This window comes from Girardinichthys multiradiatus, chromosome 18 (assembly GCF_021462225.1).
Source record: "Girardinichthys multiradiatus isolate DD_20200921_A chromosome 18, DD_fGirMul_XY1, whole genome shotgun sequence".
NCBI lineage: Eukaryota > Metazoa > Chordata > Actinopteri > Cyprinodontiformes > Goodeidae > Girardinichthys > Girardinichthys multiradiatus.
In genome coordinates, this window is record NC_061810.1 from 6917104 (window position 1) to 6936874 (window position 19771).

Below are 19771 nucleotides of genomic sequence, written 5' to 3' on the forward strand. Positions count from 1 at the left end.
GTTTGGGTTTCTGTTTCAACAACAACAACATTCTTCTGTATTCTTCGGATGTCTGGACTAAGTGGTAAAACATCCAGGCCTCCCAAAACCTTGAAGAGTATTGTGTTACTGTCTGCTGTAGCCACACTCCAAAACGTTTGTTAGACAGAAAAAAAACTGTGCTGAGTATCATCAAAAGAACACCATACTCACAGTGAAACATGGTAGTGGCAGCATCATGCATGGGATAACTCTGCATCAGATGGAAGTTCTTTTTAAACAAATTAGGAATAGTTCCAGAGTCAATTTTTATCCAAAACCTTCAGTTGTTTGAAAAAAAATAGAAATTGAGAAGAGTTCATTTTTTCCAGCATTGCAGTAAGATCAAGCAAACATCCACGTGAAAAGGGTGTCTTCATCAAGAGAAAAACAAATGGTTTGGGGTGAAATCTGAATCAAAATTTGTGGATCTTAAGAAAGGAAAACTTGTATGGGCTTCTATTACTTCACCAAGATGAGGCATGCTCAAAGACCACAGAAGAAGAATGAATGCTGACATTTTTTCAAAAAGTACTTAAACATAGTATAATTTTAAACCTGGATAATTAACAGGGGTATAAGTATTGGAGAAACCCTGTATAGTGTTGATGAAACAATAAAAGTCTAATTAAAGTGTCTGTCTGCGTAATAACATATAAAATCTATGGAGAATGAACATACGCCGTGATACGCTTTGAGTTTTGCCACCTGTCTTTGACACCGTGACCTTTAGGTGTTGGGGTGTCAGTGTGGCCGGTGTGGCGTCTGTGGGGCAGTGGAGAGGGAGGGCGCTGAGCACACACCATATATGGGCACACCACCGACTCTGCGCTGCTATTGGCTGCGGGACTTGTGCAGCTGCTTGTCAACAAGATGGCCTTCCTCCTCTCGCCGTTTTAACACAGATTATTTTGGTATCACTGAGAACATACTGTGAAAGCCCGTGACACTTCTGAATAGACAGCGGGAGAGCGATAGCTGGGCGACCTGATTTAGCGTGCGGTCAAGTGGACTATTTTAAGGAAACTGACAGGCTGAAATGCTGCGATAGTGGCCAGCACTAAGCAAGGTTGATAAAACAGAAAGTAGCTGTGGGCTATTGTCGACGTTAGCCTGCTAATGGGTTAGCCTAGCTACGCGGACTCGGATAGTCAACTCGTGTCACCTGTATTTGACTAGTTTGGCTGAAGGAAAACACAGCGAACAAGGACTTGTCATCTACCTTCTGCTCAACGCGGGGTTTCTGTGGAGAACAACCCAAAAGGTATCTTTACTCCCACAACAACAAGTAAAATGTCATTTATCGAAGCTTGCTAGCAGAGTCATATTATTGTGCAGGTAAGTTGTGCTAGCTCGTTAGCTCTGAAGGGATCTGTTTGTTCGACTACAACTTTATTACTTTACACCTAAATTGATCCTCGTGTAAAAGAGCTGAGTTGAACAGATGTGTGTAAATAAAGTACTCTAGATCACTAGTTTCTGTTTAACTTATAGTCCGGTGGACATTTATGTTCCAGCGACGCTCTGTTAGCTAACTGCTTGACTAGCTAGTAGTTGGTTAAAGACATTTAAATTTTAATGTTTGTTGTTTTGGCTGCCTTCTTGCTCCTTTATTGTGTTTTGGTCCCATTCCACCTCGTGGTTGTCATGGCAGCGTTAGCAATTGCTTCAACTTGTTCTGACGATATTTTGGCAAGTTGAAACATTTACCTAAATAAATGCTTTAGTGAACTGCGGGCCTTCGTTTTGGAGTAAGAAACTTCAGTCACAGCCATGATTATAGTCTGACATATTTGTTATTCACAGTTACACATTTAAAAGCCAATGTCTGTGTGTGGTTCTTTCCAAGAAAACATCTGGGACATGTTGGAGAAGATCTCGGTGAGGTTCTCTGCAATCAAACAGCTGCTTCTACAGTAGATTAAAGCTGCTTGCCGGACTTTATCTGTAAAATCAGCCGAGCTAATCCATAAAACAACACCTGTATGGTCCGCTGTTCCATTTGATTTGTTGGAATTAATCATTTATTCAAGATGAAACCTACCCTCCCAAAACCAACCTTCCAAGCACACACATCTTAGGCGACATCACACAAGGCTCTGTTTAGTCTGTCCGCTTTTATTTGTCTTGTATGACCTCTTTATTTACGTTTTTAACTAAATCATACCCTCATTTGTGTTTATTTACATTCGATGCGGTTGTTGTTCAACATAATGCTGCATTGTTGTTTTTATGGGTTGGTCAGTACATTCATTTTAGGCCCTGTTTACATGACGAATGTTTTTTGTTGAAAACAGAAGAGTTTGTTTGCATTTCGACAGTTCTTGTACGCTGTTCCTTTTCTGTGAAAATGGCACAATTTGAGAACTGGTTCCATGTTGTAACGTTTTGAAAACATCCCGAGAGGCGTTTTCATGTAGACAGGAAAAACTGAATCTTCCTGTATGGGGAAGCCCTGGCTCATGGACAGTATGACTGCAATAAGTAGAAATTAATGCACACAAGCACAGTATAAAGAATGTCGACCAGTTTAAAAACTACAGAAGGAGATGTCAACAATACCGGATTGTGGAGTACTGTTTGTGCTGCTGACTCTTTTGAATCGATGGTTCTCCAACAAAGTGCAAATAGTTTTATCCCATTTTTGTTTTAAACGGGGAGTGTTTGTACACATGAGCATGTTGTTTTTTAACAACGTACTGCCTACTAGTGGCGTGGCAGGGAAATTGCACAGTTTTCACATTTCTACTAGTGTTGTGTGCACGGAGATTGTAATTAAAACATAGTCATAAACATAGTAATTAAAACATAGTCATTAACACATAACTGTGTTAACAAAAATGGAAAAACAGTCCTGTTTTCAATGGATCGTTGGCCTGTGCAACGGGACTTGGATCACGTTTTAAGTTGCAACAGTACTTCTTGAAGAACCTGTGGATCAACTGCTACTACCCGGAAATCATTGCCAGACAAACTTATGAGCCCAGTTCTACCAGTTAGTCCCACCATGCTTGCACCGGCAATACAACCGCCATCATTTCAGTTGACGCCTGAGGGAAGATGTGAGGAAAAAAAAAACAACCCATCAGTCGTCAGGTTGTCATCAGAGTCGGGAAGCCTGAAATTGAATCCCTTGTGACTGGAATGCTTCAAAGTAGGAATGAATGGTATGACGATCTTGGATCATTGAGGTTTAGAAAATGTTGGAGAGATGCCAAGACTGAGAAGTATTGAAATTGTCTATAAAATACATTCTATGAATTACAAGTTTATGCTTTTGCTCAGGCACAAAGTTGAGTTTTCATTCTATTTAGAAAAAAAACTTACAAATTCCCCTCTGGTTTTACTGATTATCCAGGTAGTAGTAAAGCATGAGTATATTTAGTTGAAAATAATATAACCATAAAAGACAACAGTGTGAATGTTTGTTTCATAGCTGTAGTTCATCCCTGGGAGACATCCTTTAATACAGAAGGCATTCTCAGTGTGTTGGTCAGAGTGTGATGGAATGAGGAAAATATGGCAACTACTACCAGTAACAATGGTGATATTGATGCTGAAGTAAAAATGAGAACTGCAATTAATTTTTACACAATAGTCATGATTAAAAATGTTCCTACTGTTGTATAAAGTGGCAACGATGAAAGGTATGGTTTTCTTTGTTTTAAGAAATCAAATATCTTAATTGTCAAATGCGCTTGACACAAGTTGGCAAAATTGTGTGAACTGATGAGAACAAGGTTAGAAATGCTCTTTGCCGTGAGTTATGCCGTTTTATTTTTCTTTCTTCCAAAGCTATGAGTGTATGTAGGGAAATCGTGATAAGCTTCTGATTTTACTGCATAAAAACTTGTGCTATATTTGAGCCGTACCACCCACCCCTGCTTCAGAACCTGTTGCTCGTCCCGTACTTATTTACGTATTTTTTTGTGTTAATTAGTATTAGCTGGTACGCTTAGTTCTTGTGCCTTTTTTGGGATGTCATCAATCAAAATGCACACAAGCAGAATTTGCAGTGTGCTTTTTAAAAGCCTTGTACTCTGTGAAATCACCTATGGATCGTATATTTTAATACATGAATGTCAGTCATAGGAGCTCTATATAAGGATGTTAAACACTATGATGATCGGCCTATTCAGGGCCACAAACAGACTCCTGTTTGCTGTGTATTATAAGTTGTGGTTGTAATGAGAGGTCTGTGTACCTAAACACTTGCCTAAATGAATGAGTCTAACTCGTAGGAAAACCAGTTTAGGTCACAGTGTCTAACCTTAGTGCTGTTGAACCGTTTGATGCTGTTTCTTCAGACAGTGTGTGATTGAGCCTCCTTTCAGATGGTCAGTAGAACAGAGCCCTGTGCTGACTCAGTGGTCTTGGTGGATGTCTTATCGAAGCTTGCGTCCCAGTCCCGACCTGTGACGACATTTCAGAACGAACACATGCAGCCGTGCCGGCCAATCAGCCGCTCGGGTTCCCAGGTGTTCACGCATGTTCCTGAGCTGACTGCTGGAGTAATGCACTCCACTCTATTGTTCTGTTGGCAGTGCAAAACAGCTAGCCTGCTGGGTGCTCATCGGTTACACAGTCGTCGGACACATGCAGAGAGAAACTTTTCTGCATGTGTTTTACGGGTTGTGTCAGCGTGGTTTGTGGGTTTCTGGCTGCAGTAATCCAATTGAAAAAGAATGAAATGCCTAGACACGTGATCATATAACCAGCGAGTTGTTTTATGCTTTAACCATTTGGTTCTTATTCACCAGAGATGTTTTGAGCCCCATGACCTTACAGCCTGAAGTGTGACGTCAAACATTTAGAAATTAATTTCATAATTCCCTTATCTAACCTGTAAACATTATGAGTGTTCCCTGAGGTTATAGTCCAGTTGTCGAACACACCTGCCCAGCAAAGTGAAAACAGTAAGCAGAGGATGATTACTCTACAGGAAGTGATGGTGTTTAACTCAAATCCAGGGTTTCTACACAGGATTGAAAGCATGGGGGTATGAACTGTTGCTCTCTCTTCTAATCTTTGTCTGAGTAAGACGTTTGGGTCTGGATCTGGACCACCCACCGGAAATTGACTGAAAAATCTCTCAACTTTGAGTGTGGTAACAGAAGTAATTCTGACATGGAAACTGTTCGGGAACCCTGGAAATTTGCTTTAAACTAAATGGATCCAGTTGATCCTTTTAAAAGTCATTTATTATTGTAATTCATGGGACATTTTTGGAAACCTAACATCAGGATGGGAAAAAAAGTACAAACTTTAAACTCTTATTGGCATTCACTGTGCAGACAGCTGGCTAGAACTTGTTCTGCATGTTGTCACCTTGTTACTCCTACTGTTATTCACTGATTTTTGATGGTTGAGAGGAAGCTCCTCTGTGTCCCATGACTATTTTGCAATCACAGAAACATCTCCCCAGTCTTCAGTACAGCAGAGGAATGTTGTACTCTGTATTATTGATTAACTTTAATGACGTAGACTAGATAACAGAACCTCCTATCGATTCTCTGATCCAATTACCACATCCCGTTTGATTTAAATACACACTGTTTAGTTTGAGTTCACCTTTTATGTACCCCTAACCCCAACTCTAACCCTTACTGAATAATATGAATCTGTACTTTGGGCTGTCCTGGTTGACGAGTCTGCAAACTTGGCGAACTGCATGCCTCCATGTGTCAGTGTGTGGAGCGAGTTAAGTTCTGGAAATGTTCAGAAAACTCTTCATTCTCTCCTGACAGATTGTCAGACGAGTTGGGTACCCGACGATGTCGTCTGTGGGCTGTAGAGTCACTATAACACCGGTGGCTGCCACCGAGTTTGGACAGGATTTCATGGAGTAGGTTGTTGCCTTATTTGCAGGAATTCTGTGGAGGAGTAAATGATGCAAAACAATCATGTATAAATGTGCCTCATCTCTTAGATCTAACTTTGAGTTGTGTGAAGTATTACAGACAAAAGAGAATAACACGAGTACTTCATCTGATATTAGCTGGTTATTAATTCAGGTAAAGGCTGTGGTTGGCTGCTGATGGGTGGCGTTCTTTTAGTTTCCACACCATGGCTGTCTTACACCTGGAAATGTGAGAGAAGTGTAGTAGCCTTCATCAGCCAGCTGACCAGCAGTATGTAGGAACACCGTGTTGCTCTGTTCTCCCTACTGAGTGTAGTAACCCTAAATAGGCAACTGATATTGTCATCGCAAGGTTTTTTGACATCATGCAGCCTGACTTATTTCTTATAATGGAGATTAATATACAGACCAGCTCATTTATTTGAATTAGCCGGCGGTCTGATTTCACAGTAAAAATGCTACCTCTGATTCTTCAAGGTTTATGTTGCCAGGTGACATTTCATTGTTGAAACTAAGTTCATCTGTAATCTTAAGTGGTGTTTTTAATAACTTCTGGCTTTTAGGCTGTTTTGTGCCATTATTTAGTCATGTTTGTCTGAGAACAGAGATGAGAGGTTTTCGCGTTCTCTGTTTTCTTATTGAAACATACAACATAACTGTACCAGAATCTTGTTTCTTTCCATGTTTTCACTCAAATGCTCTTACTAACATTATCTCCCTACTATAATTTCACAGAAAAGCAAAAGCCTGTAGTTCCCCTCTGGCTCTGTTTGCCCTTGATGAAAGGAGTAATGCATTGGATGGATCTGTGGTAATCGAGGTGGATAAGGAGGAGGTGGAGAATGAAACTAGTTATGACTAGTCCAGTGGCTGAAAAGAAAGCAGTTAAAAGGCTCTTCAGCCTCAGTACAGTATAATCTGTCTGCTCTTAGCAGACTTGTTGCTGTGTGATTATAGAGGAAGCATTTATATTGTTGCCCCACACTGTGTTGGCGCTGTTTGCTTTTTGCGCCTCTCTCAGCCAATCCATTACTTCAACTTATAAAGCACCACCCATGTAATGTCTTACACCAAAAAGACCAAGTGACCCGTTTGGAAGTGTGCTGATTGGGCATCAAAATGGCCAAAACTGAAAACGGCCGGCTTGAACATCCTCCTAAATATGGCCATCATTTATTAAATGGCACCTTCTTAATTATAAGACTGTGTGAATATTTTCATGGTTGTAAATTTAGTTTTTCCTCATTTTTGGAGAATCTATCTGGAGCATTGTACCGAGTCAAGGTTGGAGAATAAAAATACTTTTTTTTTTTTTTTTTACTTTGTTTACCTTGAGACGGAACTGTGATTCACTAATAATTAGTGTCTACTCACAGAAAATGAACCTTTTATTCACAAGATCAAAAAATGTCAGGAAGTTAAAATGCAAAACAAAGCTTCAGATCCAACAGACCTGCCACTGAACTAATAAACACATTGTTCTTGTAGATCTGTTGGTTCAAGGTTTGCACTATGTTAGGAAATCATGCAATGCAAATGTTGAGTATTTATCATGGGAGGATAGGCATTTTCTCTCACTCCACATGCTTCCAGCACTCTGTAACCTTCAGCATCTTGGCTGAGGCACTATAATCTGTGTCAGATCTGGGTATCTAATACAGTGAGAAACTGGCAGGTTGAAAATATTATTGGCTTGCAAAGCATAAATGCCTTATTTGGAACATATACACGTATTTCCCATAGAAAGAGAATATCTTGGAAAACGTTCAATAATTTTGTGTCACTACTTTCAGAAAGAGAAACTCGCATAGATTCATTACACAGAGTAAAATATTACAAGCCTCTATTTCTTGTAATTTGGATGATTATGATTGCTGATAATAAAAACCCAAAAAATTTCAATACTGTGAAAACGTAAAATTTTCTTAACACCTGATATCAACACCCTAATCAGCTAAGTACCTCAAATCATCTGGAAAGGTTTCCTGAGCCTCTAAATGGTGTCAGTCTAAGTCAGTGGCTACACAGTCATGGAGAAGACTGCTGACTGGACAGATGTCCGGAAGACAGTCACTAACGCCCTCAACAAAGAGGATAAGACACAAAGTCATTTCTAAAGAAGCTGGTTGCTCAGAGTGCTGTATCTAGGCATATTTATAGAGGGTCGATAGGGTGGTAGTTGGTAGAGGTGTGGCAGGGAAAGATGCACCAGCAACAAGGATAACCGCAGCTTTGTGGGGATTCTCTCTTCAAGCTGGATGAGCTTCACAAGGAGTTAACTAAGGCTGGATTCAGTGCATCAAGAACCACTATGCACAGATGAAACCTACACATGGACTACACTTGGTACCAGTCCACACTACCAAAAGCTGTTTCAATGACCATGGTGTTACTGGGCTTGATTGGTCAGCAAACTGTCCTGTCCTGAACCCCAAAGAGAATCTGTGGAGTATTGTCAAGAGGAAGATGAAGAACACCAGTCCCAACAAGGCAGATGGTTTGAAGGCTGTTGTCAAAGCAACTTGAGCTTCCACTGCTACCTCAGCAGAACCACAGGCTGATCCATTCACCATGCCACGTCGCATTGATGCAGTAATTCATGCTAAAGGAGCCCCAAACAATTATTGAAAGCATGGAAATGAACATGCCTTTTAGAAGTGACATTTCTGTTTTAAAATATAACTTTTTATTGATTTATGTAATAATCTAGTGTGATAATGATTTGAAGCAATACATTTTGGGTTTTTATTATTTGTACGCCAATGACAAGAAAATAACGCTTGAAATATTTCCTTCTTCTTTTTAAGGAGTACCTGTAGGTCAGCAAATGCTGCTTTCCAAACAGCCCAATGTGATATTACCACTGCATATACTGATAATCGGATGATATATTTGTTGCATCACAATCAGTGTACCAGCTCTAATTCGTACAATTTGTAAAATCGTTCGTAATAAAGTTTGACGTCTCCTATGTAAACGCATAACTTCCAAATTAAATGTATGAATTCTAAAAGACAAAGCTTCATTGTTTTATCAGTCCTGTCCCACCACTCCCCTCTTTCACATCATCTTTTCAATCTGCAATCTAAACATGCTCTTTACACCTCTTCATCATCTGAAAGGTGTCGGTTTGCAATGGGAGGTCAGAAGTTAACACACACACACCCCACCCCCCTTAGCCTCTGATCCACCTCGTGCTGTTATCACTGAGCCATCATGTAATGAGACACTTTTTAATCGCATGGTAGGGAGGCACAATAATATATAGCAAATGTATTGTCATCTAAATATGGCAGAGAACTGCTTGATTTATACCAGTACAAGACATTCATGTTCTGTATGCCAGTAATATATTACATAATGTTTGTTTAAAGCAGCAGAAAGTGTTTGAAGAGGGTATTAGGTGGAGCTGCATGATATCAGGAAAATATAGAATTCTGATCCTATTGCTAAAAATGGAGTATTTATTTTAAGTCATATTGTCATCATTAAATTGACCAACATTATCACGCATCGTGTTTTTCTGATAGTGTGTAGCCTTTCCTGTAGTGTCTGTCTAACCTGAGAACCATGTTATTCAGGCAAACCAAACTGGTTTAAGAATGAGAGTTTCTTTGATGAAAAAAACGCTATTTAATAGGATGTACACAGCAACTCTGCTCGTCTTCTAGGTCCTGAAGGCGTCTGCTGCACGTGTACAGGTGGCAACACGGAGCTCAGATATTGTGTAGCTGCTGAGATGCGTCCCACAACCTTTTCTTTCCACGTTCCCATCTGCTTGTTCTGAAAGTTTTGGTGTTTTTCCGTTGCATGCTTGAATGTGATGTGCTTACTCATCTGAGACTTTTAAATTGCAAAGTAAATAATAATATAAAAAACAAAGTAGATGATGACAAACTTTTTAAAGACTTGCTCCAGATTGTATAGATGTTTTATAGGATTTTAGAATAGGTTCATTTATATTGCATGTCTCGCTTCAGGTTTCTAGACTCACTCAGATGGAACGGTTTCAGCTGCTGCACTTCCTGAAGATTCTCTGATTGTCCTTTTTGTACAATTAAAATTATAGATTTTGAAACTGAGCTGTTCTAAGTTGGTCCAGTTACCTCTTTCAACATTGTGCTGTTTCAGTATTTGTGGAACCTACAGAAAGGTTTTACTTGAGTAGGTTCAAAGTTATTACTTTGTACTTAAATGTCCAGAGTTTTATAACAGATGCAACACAAAAGTCTTGAGTCTTGCGATAAAAGATGCGTAGGAGCTCTGAAAACGGATCAAGAAAGTCTGGAGCGTATCGATGGTGTACCAAAGCAGAGATTGTACTATTGTCTAGAGAGCACTTTTGTCTTGGTCTGTGGTTCTGTCCTTTTGCTCAGACGTGTCAGTATAAATTTCTTTTTTCTGTAGCTTCAGAAAGCAGCTTCTGGTGGTACCGTTTACTTTTGGTTTAGAGTTTGGTGAAACAGTTTAAGATGTTGTACATAAAGGCTTAGATGTAAGTGACACAAGCACCAAATGAAGAACATCTGGTCAGAACAACAAAGGTCTGTTATGTTTTTTTTGTTAATTTTTGCCATATTACAGACTCCTATATTGAAGTCATTTTGAATAAATGTATCATCTCACCCAATCCAGTTTCGGGAACAGTGGTTCATTCCTGCTGCGACTATACAGAGGGGATCCTGCTGATGTCAAATGGGAACTATCTGTAGTAGAAAATAAAACAAGCTTGTATAATGCTGCTCTGAAGTTTACTGTACCAATAAATGATGTTGGTTTGTCAGGTGAACTTATTTGCTGCTAGCAGCAACCTTGAATAATGTTATTTTGACTGTAACTTTGTATTTAAGTTGAAACAAGGCCTATTTCAGTTTGGTTTGCTAATGGGGTAGGACCGGTAGTAAAATGATTCACATCTAACTGACCCATCAGATGTAAGGAAAATGGACTGCTCAAGTTCAGACATCTAAAAGGCTTAAACGAAGTAATTATTTTGGTCTTGACTTGCATCATTTAATCATTTTATACGTTTACTCTCTTAGAAGAGAATTAGGGCGCATTCACAATGATGGTCCGGTCCAGGGATCGACAAGATTCACACCTTTTAGCTAAACTAAAGCCATGCAGTTGCAGCACATTGTTTCGGGGCAGTATTGCGCTGATCAAGAAGAAAAAAAAAAGCATGAAGAACAAAGTCGGTCTCATTGGGGTTTCTGTTGCTACTTTGATTTTAAATGTAGTTGTGCTCCTCCACCTCTTCACTACTTTATGCAGCCCCATGAGACATTTTCAAACTCTTTCTTAGTTCTTCTACTCTAATGCGCTGCTCTTGCATTACATCCTCTCTTCCTGCGTTTGGTATGTTGACCGACATGCATTCACACTGCAAGCAAACCACTCCAGGGTCCGGATAAACTGTGCCGAAATGGCAGTTGTAACGGTGCCAGGGTATGGTCCTCTGGTCCGTTTCAGGGTCCGGGATGGGTTCACACTGGCATGATCCGCTCCAGAAACCGAACTCTGACACGGTACAAAGCCTTCCAAAGGTTTGGTGTGAAAGCACAGTAAAAAACAAAGAAAACAGTGACAAACCCAGACAGTATACTTTTGTTCTCTGACCTAGTGAGTTTAAATAGTCTTATTTTGCACTTTTTAAAGGGTTTGTATAGAATATTTAATGGTGAGATTCTGCTAAGTTATTCTCTTTAATGGTTTCCTTACCGGTAGTAGAAATATGTTAAATCACTCTGAGCTTGTGGTATATGAGTGGCGGAAGCTAACGGCTAGTCAGACATCTGGTATCCTCAGCATTTTTAACCAGCGTAAGCCAAAAACGTTCACATCAGTGGGGTATGAGGCAGGTTGGTGTGTAATAACTCCTCAGTCCGTTCCAGCTCCGCTGTAAACGGAGTAAACATTTGGATTTTGCGTCAGTTGTGCACATGGTTTAATGCCATGCTCCTGTCCTTTCCAGGTCTGCAGGTTGACAATGTAGTTTGAAACCTTTGATGGCGGACTCACCAGGGTTCGGTTCTCACCAGGAATTTTTATGAGCGTGGGGGGGATACAAGAAGAGATTTTCTTCTGCAGGTCCGCCATGATATGATGCCGTTTATACATGATTTTGGAAAGCTTTAGTGTTAGCGGTTGCACAGAGTCATAGGGTGAAAGGAAGCGGGAACAGACTCAGCACATGCGCTGAAATGCACTGGTGAGAACCCTGCTCACCAAATAGGCCGACGAGGCAGATAAATACAGCTCCACATAGAGACACTGATCTTGTTGTCATCTTCCTCCACTCTGAAATTAATGCACAAGTGTCGAACAAGCTCTCAGTGATATGACCACCTTCTGCCACAGGTAAGGGAGCTCACCGGCAATCACTAAACAGAACCTCACGTCAGAAAATCTATGTAAGATATAAACAGTGTCTTTCCTCGCGGTAGTTTGTAAGGTATCATTGTCAGGAGTGTTTTCTGAAATACAGGTCCTTCTCAAAATATTAGCATATTGTGATAAAGTTCATTATTTTCCATAATGTCATGATGAAAATTTAACATTCATATATTTTAGATTTATTGCACACTAACTGAAATATTTCAGGTCTTTTATTGTCTTAATACGGATGATTTTGGCATACAGCTCATGAAAACCCAAAATTCCTATCTCACAAAATTAGCATATCATTAAAAGGGTCTCTAAACGAGCTATGAACCTAATCATCTGAATCAACGAGTTAACTCTAAACACCTGCAAAAGATTCCTGAGGCCTTTAAAACTCCCAGCCTGGTTCATTACTCAAAACCCCAATCATGGGTAAGACTGCCGACCTGACTGCTGTCCAGAAGGCCACTATTGACACCCTCAAGCAAGAGGGTAAGACACAGAAAGAAATTTCTGTACGAATAGGCTGTTCCCAGAGTGCTGTATCAAGGCACCTCAGTGGGAAGTCTGTGGGAAGGAAAAAGTGTGGCAGAAAACGCTGCACAACGAGAAGAGGTGACCAGACCCTGAGGAAGATTGTGGAGAAGGGCCGATTCCAGACCTTGGGGGACCTGCGGAAGCAGTGGACTGAGTCTGGAGTAGAAACATCCAGAGCCACCGTACACAGGCGTGTGCAGGAAATGGGCTACAGGTGCCGCATTCCCCAGACCTGAGCTACAGAGAAGCAGCACTGGACTGTTGCACAGTGGTCCAAAGTACTTTTTTCGGATGAAAGCAAATTCTGCATGTCATTCAGAAATCAAGGTGCCAGAGTCTGGAGGAAGACTGGGGAGAAGGAAATGCCAAAATGCCAGAAGTCCAGTATCAAGTACCCACAGTCAGTGATGGTCTGGGGTGCCGTGTCAGCTGCTGGTGTTGGTCCACTGTGTTTTATCAAGGGCAGGGTCAATGCAGCTAGCTATCAGGAGATTTTGGAGCACTTCATGCTTCCATCTGCTGAAAAGCTTTATGGAGATGAAGATTTCATTTTTCAGCACGACCTGGCACCTGCTCACAGTGCCAAAACCACTGGTAAATGGTTTACTGACCATGGTATCACTGTGCTCAATTGGCCTGCCAACTCTCCTGACCTGAACCCCATAGAGAATCTGTGGGATATTGTGAAGAGAACGTTGAGAGACTCAAGACCCAACACTCTGGATGAGCTAAAGGCCGCTATCGAAGCATCCTGGGCCTCCATAAGACCTCAGCAGTGCCACAGGTTGATTGCCTCCATGCCACGCCGCATTGAAGCAGTCATTTCTGCCAAAGGATTCCCGACCAAGTATTGAGTGCATAACTGTACATGATTATTTGAAGGTTGACGTTTTTTGTATTAAAAACATTTTTCTTTTATTGGTCGGATGAAATATGCTAATTTTGTGAGATAGGAATTTTGGGTTTTCATGAGCTGTATGCCAAAATTATCCGTATTAAGACAATAAAAGACCTGAAATATTTCAGTTAGTGTGCAATGAATCTAAAATATATGAATGTTAAATTTTCATCATGACATTATGGAAAATAATGAACTTTATCACAATATGCTAATATTTTGAGAAGGACCTGTATAGTCGATACAGATTTGTCATTAAATGTTTAAATGGCGACTTTGTCCTGGATTGTTGTATTTTTATTTGAAGGGCTTGTAAAATGTTCTGTAGAGCGTCTTGGGGGCAAATGGCATCATTTACAGTAATTGCAGACATGTTTTCAGTGACCCAAACATGTTGCTCTACTGCCCCTCTTGCCTGTCCTGAAGCATGCTGGCACGTTCCTGGCATGGCCAGCTGCTGGCTTTGCTATAGAAGCAAAGGATGCTGGGTGGACAAAAAGCTCACCCTGCCTTTTCTGTTGTATAGTCTGTTTGAGAGTGAGAAAGAGGTGAGGATAGCAACCACAGTATCACTTCTAGCCCACCCACTGCTGCTGCTTTCTAATAATAGGTCCAGCGTATGCCTGGATGCTCCTCCCTGTGTTGCCTCCTATTAAGTCAAGTCCTCTTTGAAATGCTGAGATGCAGAGAGAGGGTGAGGAGGATCCATTTGGTACTTTTGTGTTCCATATTTCACCCCTTTCATCTTGAAACCTGAAATGCAGTCCCTTTAATTTAATCTGGAGGCCTCAGAGTGGGGGTCTTGTTGGACAGAAGCAAATGTAACTGCTGATTAAATTTGAAGAACAGGGTTTGTGATTGTTGTCCATTAGAGTAGGATGCTCTCTCGTCTAAACACTGGTGGTTGGTCCGTGGGTTTACCTCAGGGCAACTATTCAGTACAGTTCCAATTAGTTAATGATCTTCTAATTTAATCCTAGTGTTGATGAGTTTTGTGTATCTGCCCTTCTAAGCATATGTATAGTTTTATCACTATGCCATTTTCTCACTCCCCCACCCTGCAGTATTTAACCTCTGTCTGTACTCTTAATGCAGGTTCCTTGCCCGGTGTTGGTCTTATTGCCAGTGTGGTGGCAACTGGAACAATGAGAGCTCCTGGTGTCTGCTGGCCAGCATAGATGCAGATATGCCGCGGTGGTCCTCATCCTGATGGACCGAGACACCTTCTCCCACATCCGGCTGTGGTGCCCTCGCCCCTTCGGCACCTACTCCCAGAACAAAGCTCGGAGTCCGGGCTCGGGGGGCAGCAGTGGAGGTGCCAGCGGAGCAGGATCCCCCTCTGTCTGCAAGGCTGAGCTCTCTCAAGGTGCCAGGAGGACGCCAGAAGAAAGTGAAGATGTAGGGATGATAGTTGGGGTTAAGGAGGGAAAGGAGGAGGAGGATGTGGGGTCGGAGAACACGCCACCTGAACCTGAGCTTGAATCTAGCTCCATGACACAGACTCAGGCCTCTCAGCCCCCTTCTGCTCCGCCCTCACCACCCAATACAGAGTCTCAGGTGCAAGATGGGCGTGTGCTGTTGGACACCTGGTATGTTATAAAACCAGGGAACACAAAGGAGAAGATTGCCTTCTTTGTTGCACATCAATTCAGTGGAGCAGGCCAGCCCAGACCAAGTGCCATGAAGGTGAGAAGCTGACTGTGGTGTATGACTTTCTTCCTGAATTCCAGCGTTCCTGATAATTCTGCTCAAATGTCAGTAATACAATATATCAGTTTGCTAATTTTATGCCTGCATCTTGAAATCCCAGAGTTCTGCTTGAATTTCAGGATCCATGCATTAAAACTGGTATTTAAATGTATTTGATCATGTCCAGCAACCTTTATGACATAGAGCTTAATGACTAAGGTCCTGAAGCTCAGGGAAAGTTGCCCAATCTCATGATTATGGAAATGGACAGTATTGTAGATGATTTCACCATGGCAATGATCAAGAACAGCAGAATGTCCATAAAATTGTGTGACTTCTTGTTCGTTTTCTGATTTCCACAGGTTAAAGGTAACTGGGCAACAGATTGCAGTAAAGCCAAAAGACGGAGGCGGTGCTCATCTTACGACCCTCCCACACGCTCCCAAGCTCCAACTCCTAACACCTGCATTGGACCTCCAAGCAACGATGAGCTACCACTGGGTGTGAATGAGACGGATCTACTTTCTGTGGCAGAGATGGTTGCCTTGGTGGAGCAGAGGACCGCCATGGCCCTTCAGGGCATTGTGGCTGTTCATGGAAACCAGCACCACCACCAGTCGCTTACCACCACTCACAGTCAGGGCTTCACCCCCAGCCAGCACACTCTGCTCCGGGGTACAGTGTCTGACCCATCTCCTATGCTGTTTGAATCAAACAACTCAGACAGTCAGGCCTCTAGAGAATCCCAAAAGCCATCATCTCCAATCCAGACGGACCAGGAGCTCGAGGAGCAGCAGGAGTCGTGCAGGGTAGCTCAGGCCATTGCGCACTTCGAGTCTCAAACCCTAGAGAATCGTCTCCATATGGGTCGTGGATCTGGAGTACACTCGAGTAATCAAGGCGGAGATGGAGAGCACAAGAGAGGAGACACTGTAACGCCACCACCACCACCCAACCACAGCCACGGGGAGGTCAGGATAGCTTTCAGAGTCTCGAATATGGACCCACGTTTGCAGCTGGAGCCAGATGGCCGGTCCCGCTGTATGTTTATGAGCTGTGGTGGTGGAAGTAACCAGGCAGCTGCCAGGTCCAAAGAGAAAATCACCTGTGACTTGTACCAGCTCGTCAGTCCGTCATCAAGAGATCCCAGTAGTCTGCTGCTTGCTGCCACAGCTTCCACTCCCAAACCAGACGATCAAGACAAGTCGACCTGCAGCGGCCCGGACCCCACCCAGGAGCTCTCCACAGGGGAGAAGAAAGCTGCAGGTGTGGGGAGGGAACGAGTGACTGGGTTCCATGTGGAGGTGGTGGTGACGGGTGCTGTGGACCAATGCGTCTTCTACGGCAAGGACAGCACAGAGAATGTGCAGGAGGAGACTGTGTGTTTCTCAATGCCTACAGGGGGAGGCAGTGGTGTTGGAAGCTCGACTGACCCATCATCAGACGACCCCCCTCCCGGACAGCTCTTTTTCCTTCAGTCTCCTAGGGGACCAGAGGAGGATGTAACAGCGAAGACCTCTGGCAGTGGGACAGGAGTGTGCTCTTTGGACTGCGCCAACAACAACAGTCCTGGGGCAGGGGTGGCAGTGGGCTCAGGGGAGAGGGCGACACGACCAGACTCTCCTGGTGTCGGGGAGGACTGTTCGGATCCTTCGTTGTGTCGCCTTTACCGCCACGTGTCCCATGACTTCCTGGAGATCCGCTTTCAGATCCAGCGACTCCTCGAACCCAGACAGTACATGCTGCTGCTCCCAGACCACATTATGGTGAACATCTTCAGCTATCTGCCCACTCGCTCCCTGGCAGCCCTCAAGTGCACCTGTCACTACTTCAAGGCACTGATCGAGACCTACGGGGTGCGGGCAGTGGACTCACGCTGGAACCAAGATCCCCTCTACAGGGACGACCCCTGCAAACAGTGCAAGCGTCAATATGAGCGCGGGGACGTTTCTTTGTGCCGCTGGCACCCCAAACCTTACCACCACGACCTGCCTTATGGACGTTCCTACTGGATGTGCTGCCGGCGTACTGACAAGGACACTCCAGGCTGCCGGGTTGGGCTTCACGACAACAACTGGGTGCAGCAGCCTGCCGATGGCTCCCAGCCCATCCGCACCAAGAGGGAAGAAAGGAGGGAGGAGGCCAGGTAGAGGGGGCGAGTCTGCCTCGCACATACCGACTCTCATCTCATAATGCATACCACCTCCTGTCTCTCCATCACTGGTCTGAGAACCAGGGTACAGAGAGGGCAACAGGGAGGAATCAGCACTCCTAGACTGTTTGCTTTTCTCCTCACCTTCTTTCTCATTCTTTCTCTCGGTAGAGGGAGGTTGAGAAGCTAAGAAGGAAGAGGAGCTTCACACTCCTTGCCTTTTTTTCTTTCCAACTCCTTCATAATCCTTCTCTCCCCTGATGTGCTCTGGAGTGGCTAATAAGTTTGTATACCAGGGTTGGGGTCCTCTCCTGCTGCTGTCAGTCTCGTCTCTGCCTCTTAGTCATTGGGGGGGGGGGGGTTCTGTCTAAATATGCACATGGATGTTACAGTAGGCGATTTATGTGAAAACGTTGCAGTGTTTTGGATTGAGATTAGCATTCATAAAGTGACGTATAGAAATGTAATGCCCACCAGCGTGCTTTCAGCTCCCAACACTTGTCCTGCATTCTGTGTTGTCACAAGCATCCACCTTAGCTGTACAGAGGGGCTTCAAGGGACATATAAAACCTTTCAGTGCAGAATGTGTAGAGTTACTACAGAAATGTGATTGTATAAAGCAAACTTGATTTTTCTTTTTTTCCGTTGTACAAGATGCCATTTGTAGCTGTCCTGCACCATGCATTTCTCTGTTCTGAATGTGCTGTAATGTTGTATTAGGTTGATCAGTCCCCTGATGATGCTGCTGAACTTACTGCTCGTCACTGATGTTCATTCTGAATCGGGTTCTGGGTGGGCCCAGTCTGCACGTACAAGCGGTCTCAGAGACCCGCCTCTTTGACGTTTCAGAGCGGACCCTGACCTTGCTGACCTGCCATAAATAGGAGCCACTGTCTTGAGTACTGTCTGGTTTACAGAGAATTATGGGAGACGGACTTGAATGGGATTTAAAAAGAGAAACTAGATGTCACTTTGGAAAGGCCTGATGTCACTTTGTATGGTTTGATTGGTTTTTGCTTGTTTTGCCATTTTTGTTTATTTTGTTTGGCTGTTTTTATTGGGTTTTTGTGTCTGAATGTTTGCTGTTGTATTTGCTTTTATTCATGAGGATTGTGTTCTTGTATCAGTCTGTCATCCTACTGAAGCGGCAAGGTTTTCTTTCTTTTTTTTAATTACTCCACCTTTGTTTTAAGCCCTCTTCCTTCCCTTCACCTCAACAGAGCCATCATTCATACTTTGAAATGTGTTCAAATATCCAACACAAACACCAAAAACTCTCTATACCAGATTCCAGCCTTAAAAGCCCCCTACCTCTTACCCACCCTTCTGGAGACTGAGGCGTCAGATACCTCACGGATGGCCTAAACAAATAATGAACGTTGCACAGAACCGCATTAGTGGATCGTTTTCCAATGCTCCACACACTCCATTCAGCTCCACTGGACCCACTTACAATATTGTAAGTACAAGAACAGTGCCTGCTGATGGCTCTGACTCTTCAATCTTGGGGGATGGGCAATAAAAAATGGAATCTATTTATCCGTACCTTCTCTCCTTCGCTTTTAACCTCCCTGACCACCCCGACCCCTGCATACTGACAGACTGGACATTGAAGAACTGATGTGATGAATGATGCTGAAACTCTGCATGGAGATGGGAAGATGGTTGGGTAGTCATGGGAGAACTCTGTAGGTTGCAGATGTGTACAATGCTAATGGGAAATATCTGCTTAAATAAAAACAGAAGTGATGATTAAAACTGGAAATCTGAATCATGACCTGGTCAGTGTGTTGTTTATAATGAGCAATATAAGCTGTTTTTTCTTTGTGGTGAGGAGGCTGTAGCTAGATGGTTTCAGGCCACTTAAAGCTTGTATTGATTTCTTGTAGACCAAAGTTTTAATATGTTGGAGAAACTTTATAAACACATTTATGGGCTACCTAAACGTTCTTGCGCAGTCTCTCGTTCACACCTTTAGGAGTGACTGATTGGATCAGAGTGTAACCAGATACTGTAATGGCATTCAAATCTGATTACGGATGTGATCATTAAAGCTAGAGGAATGGAGGGAAGGAATTTTAACCCCTTATGAGGTTGTGGTTCGCTTGTGACCAACGTTACAGGCCCTTGCTATAGTACGTATACCAACTTTTCCTTGAGTCTCTGTGATCAACATATCCCCACAGCATTATTCTACCACCACCTTGTTTTACAATGATGGTGGTGTGTTCAG

At 42.9% G+C, this 19771-nt stretch overlaps 1 protein-coding gene across 2 annotated transcripts; it reads left to right on the plus strand.

Moving 5' to 3' along the window:
• Nucleotides 1-864: 864 nt before the first annotated feature.
• fbxo46 (F-box protein 46) lies at nt 865-19309 on the plus strand. 2 transcript variants are annotated; one of them, XM_047391874.1, is made up of 4 exons: nt 865-1282; nt 1868-1899; nt 14793-15383; nt 15749-19309. In XM_047391874.1, the coding sequence occupies exons 3-4, from the start codon at nt 14907-14909 to the stop codon at nt 17534-17536; spliced, it is 2265 nt and encodes a 754-aa protein (XP_047247830.1). In that variant the 5' UTR covers nt 865-1282; nt 1868-1899; nt 14793-14906; the 3' UTR covers nt 17537-19309. The 2 variants fall into 2 exon arrangements, with proteins under 2 accessions (XP_047247830.1, XP_047247829.1); XM_047391873.1 differs by lacking the exon at nt 1868-1899.
• The last annotated feature ends 462 nt before the right edge of the window (nt 19310-19771 follow it).

Coding starts and splice junctions, on each gene's coding strand:
- fbxo46 (XM_047391874.1), top strand. CDS start 14,907: ATGGACCGAGACACCTTCTCCCACATCCGGCTGTGGTGCCCTCGCCCC. Junction 15,384..15,748: donor CCAGACCAAGTGCCATGAAG/GTGAGAAGCTGA, acceptor TGATTTCCACAG/GTTAAAGGTAACTGGGCAAC.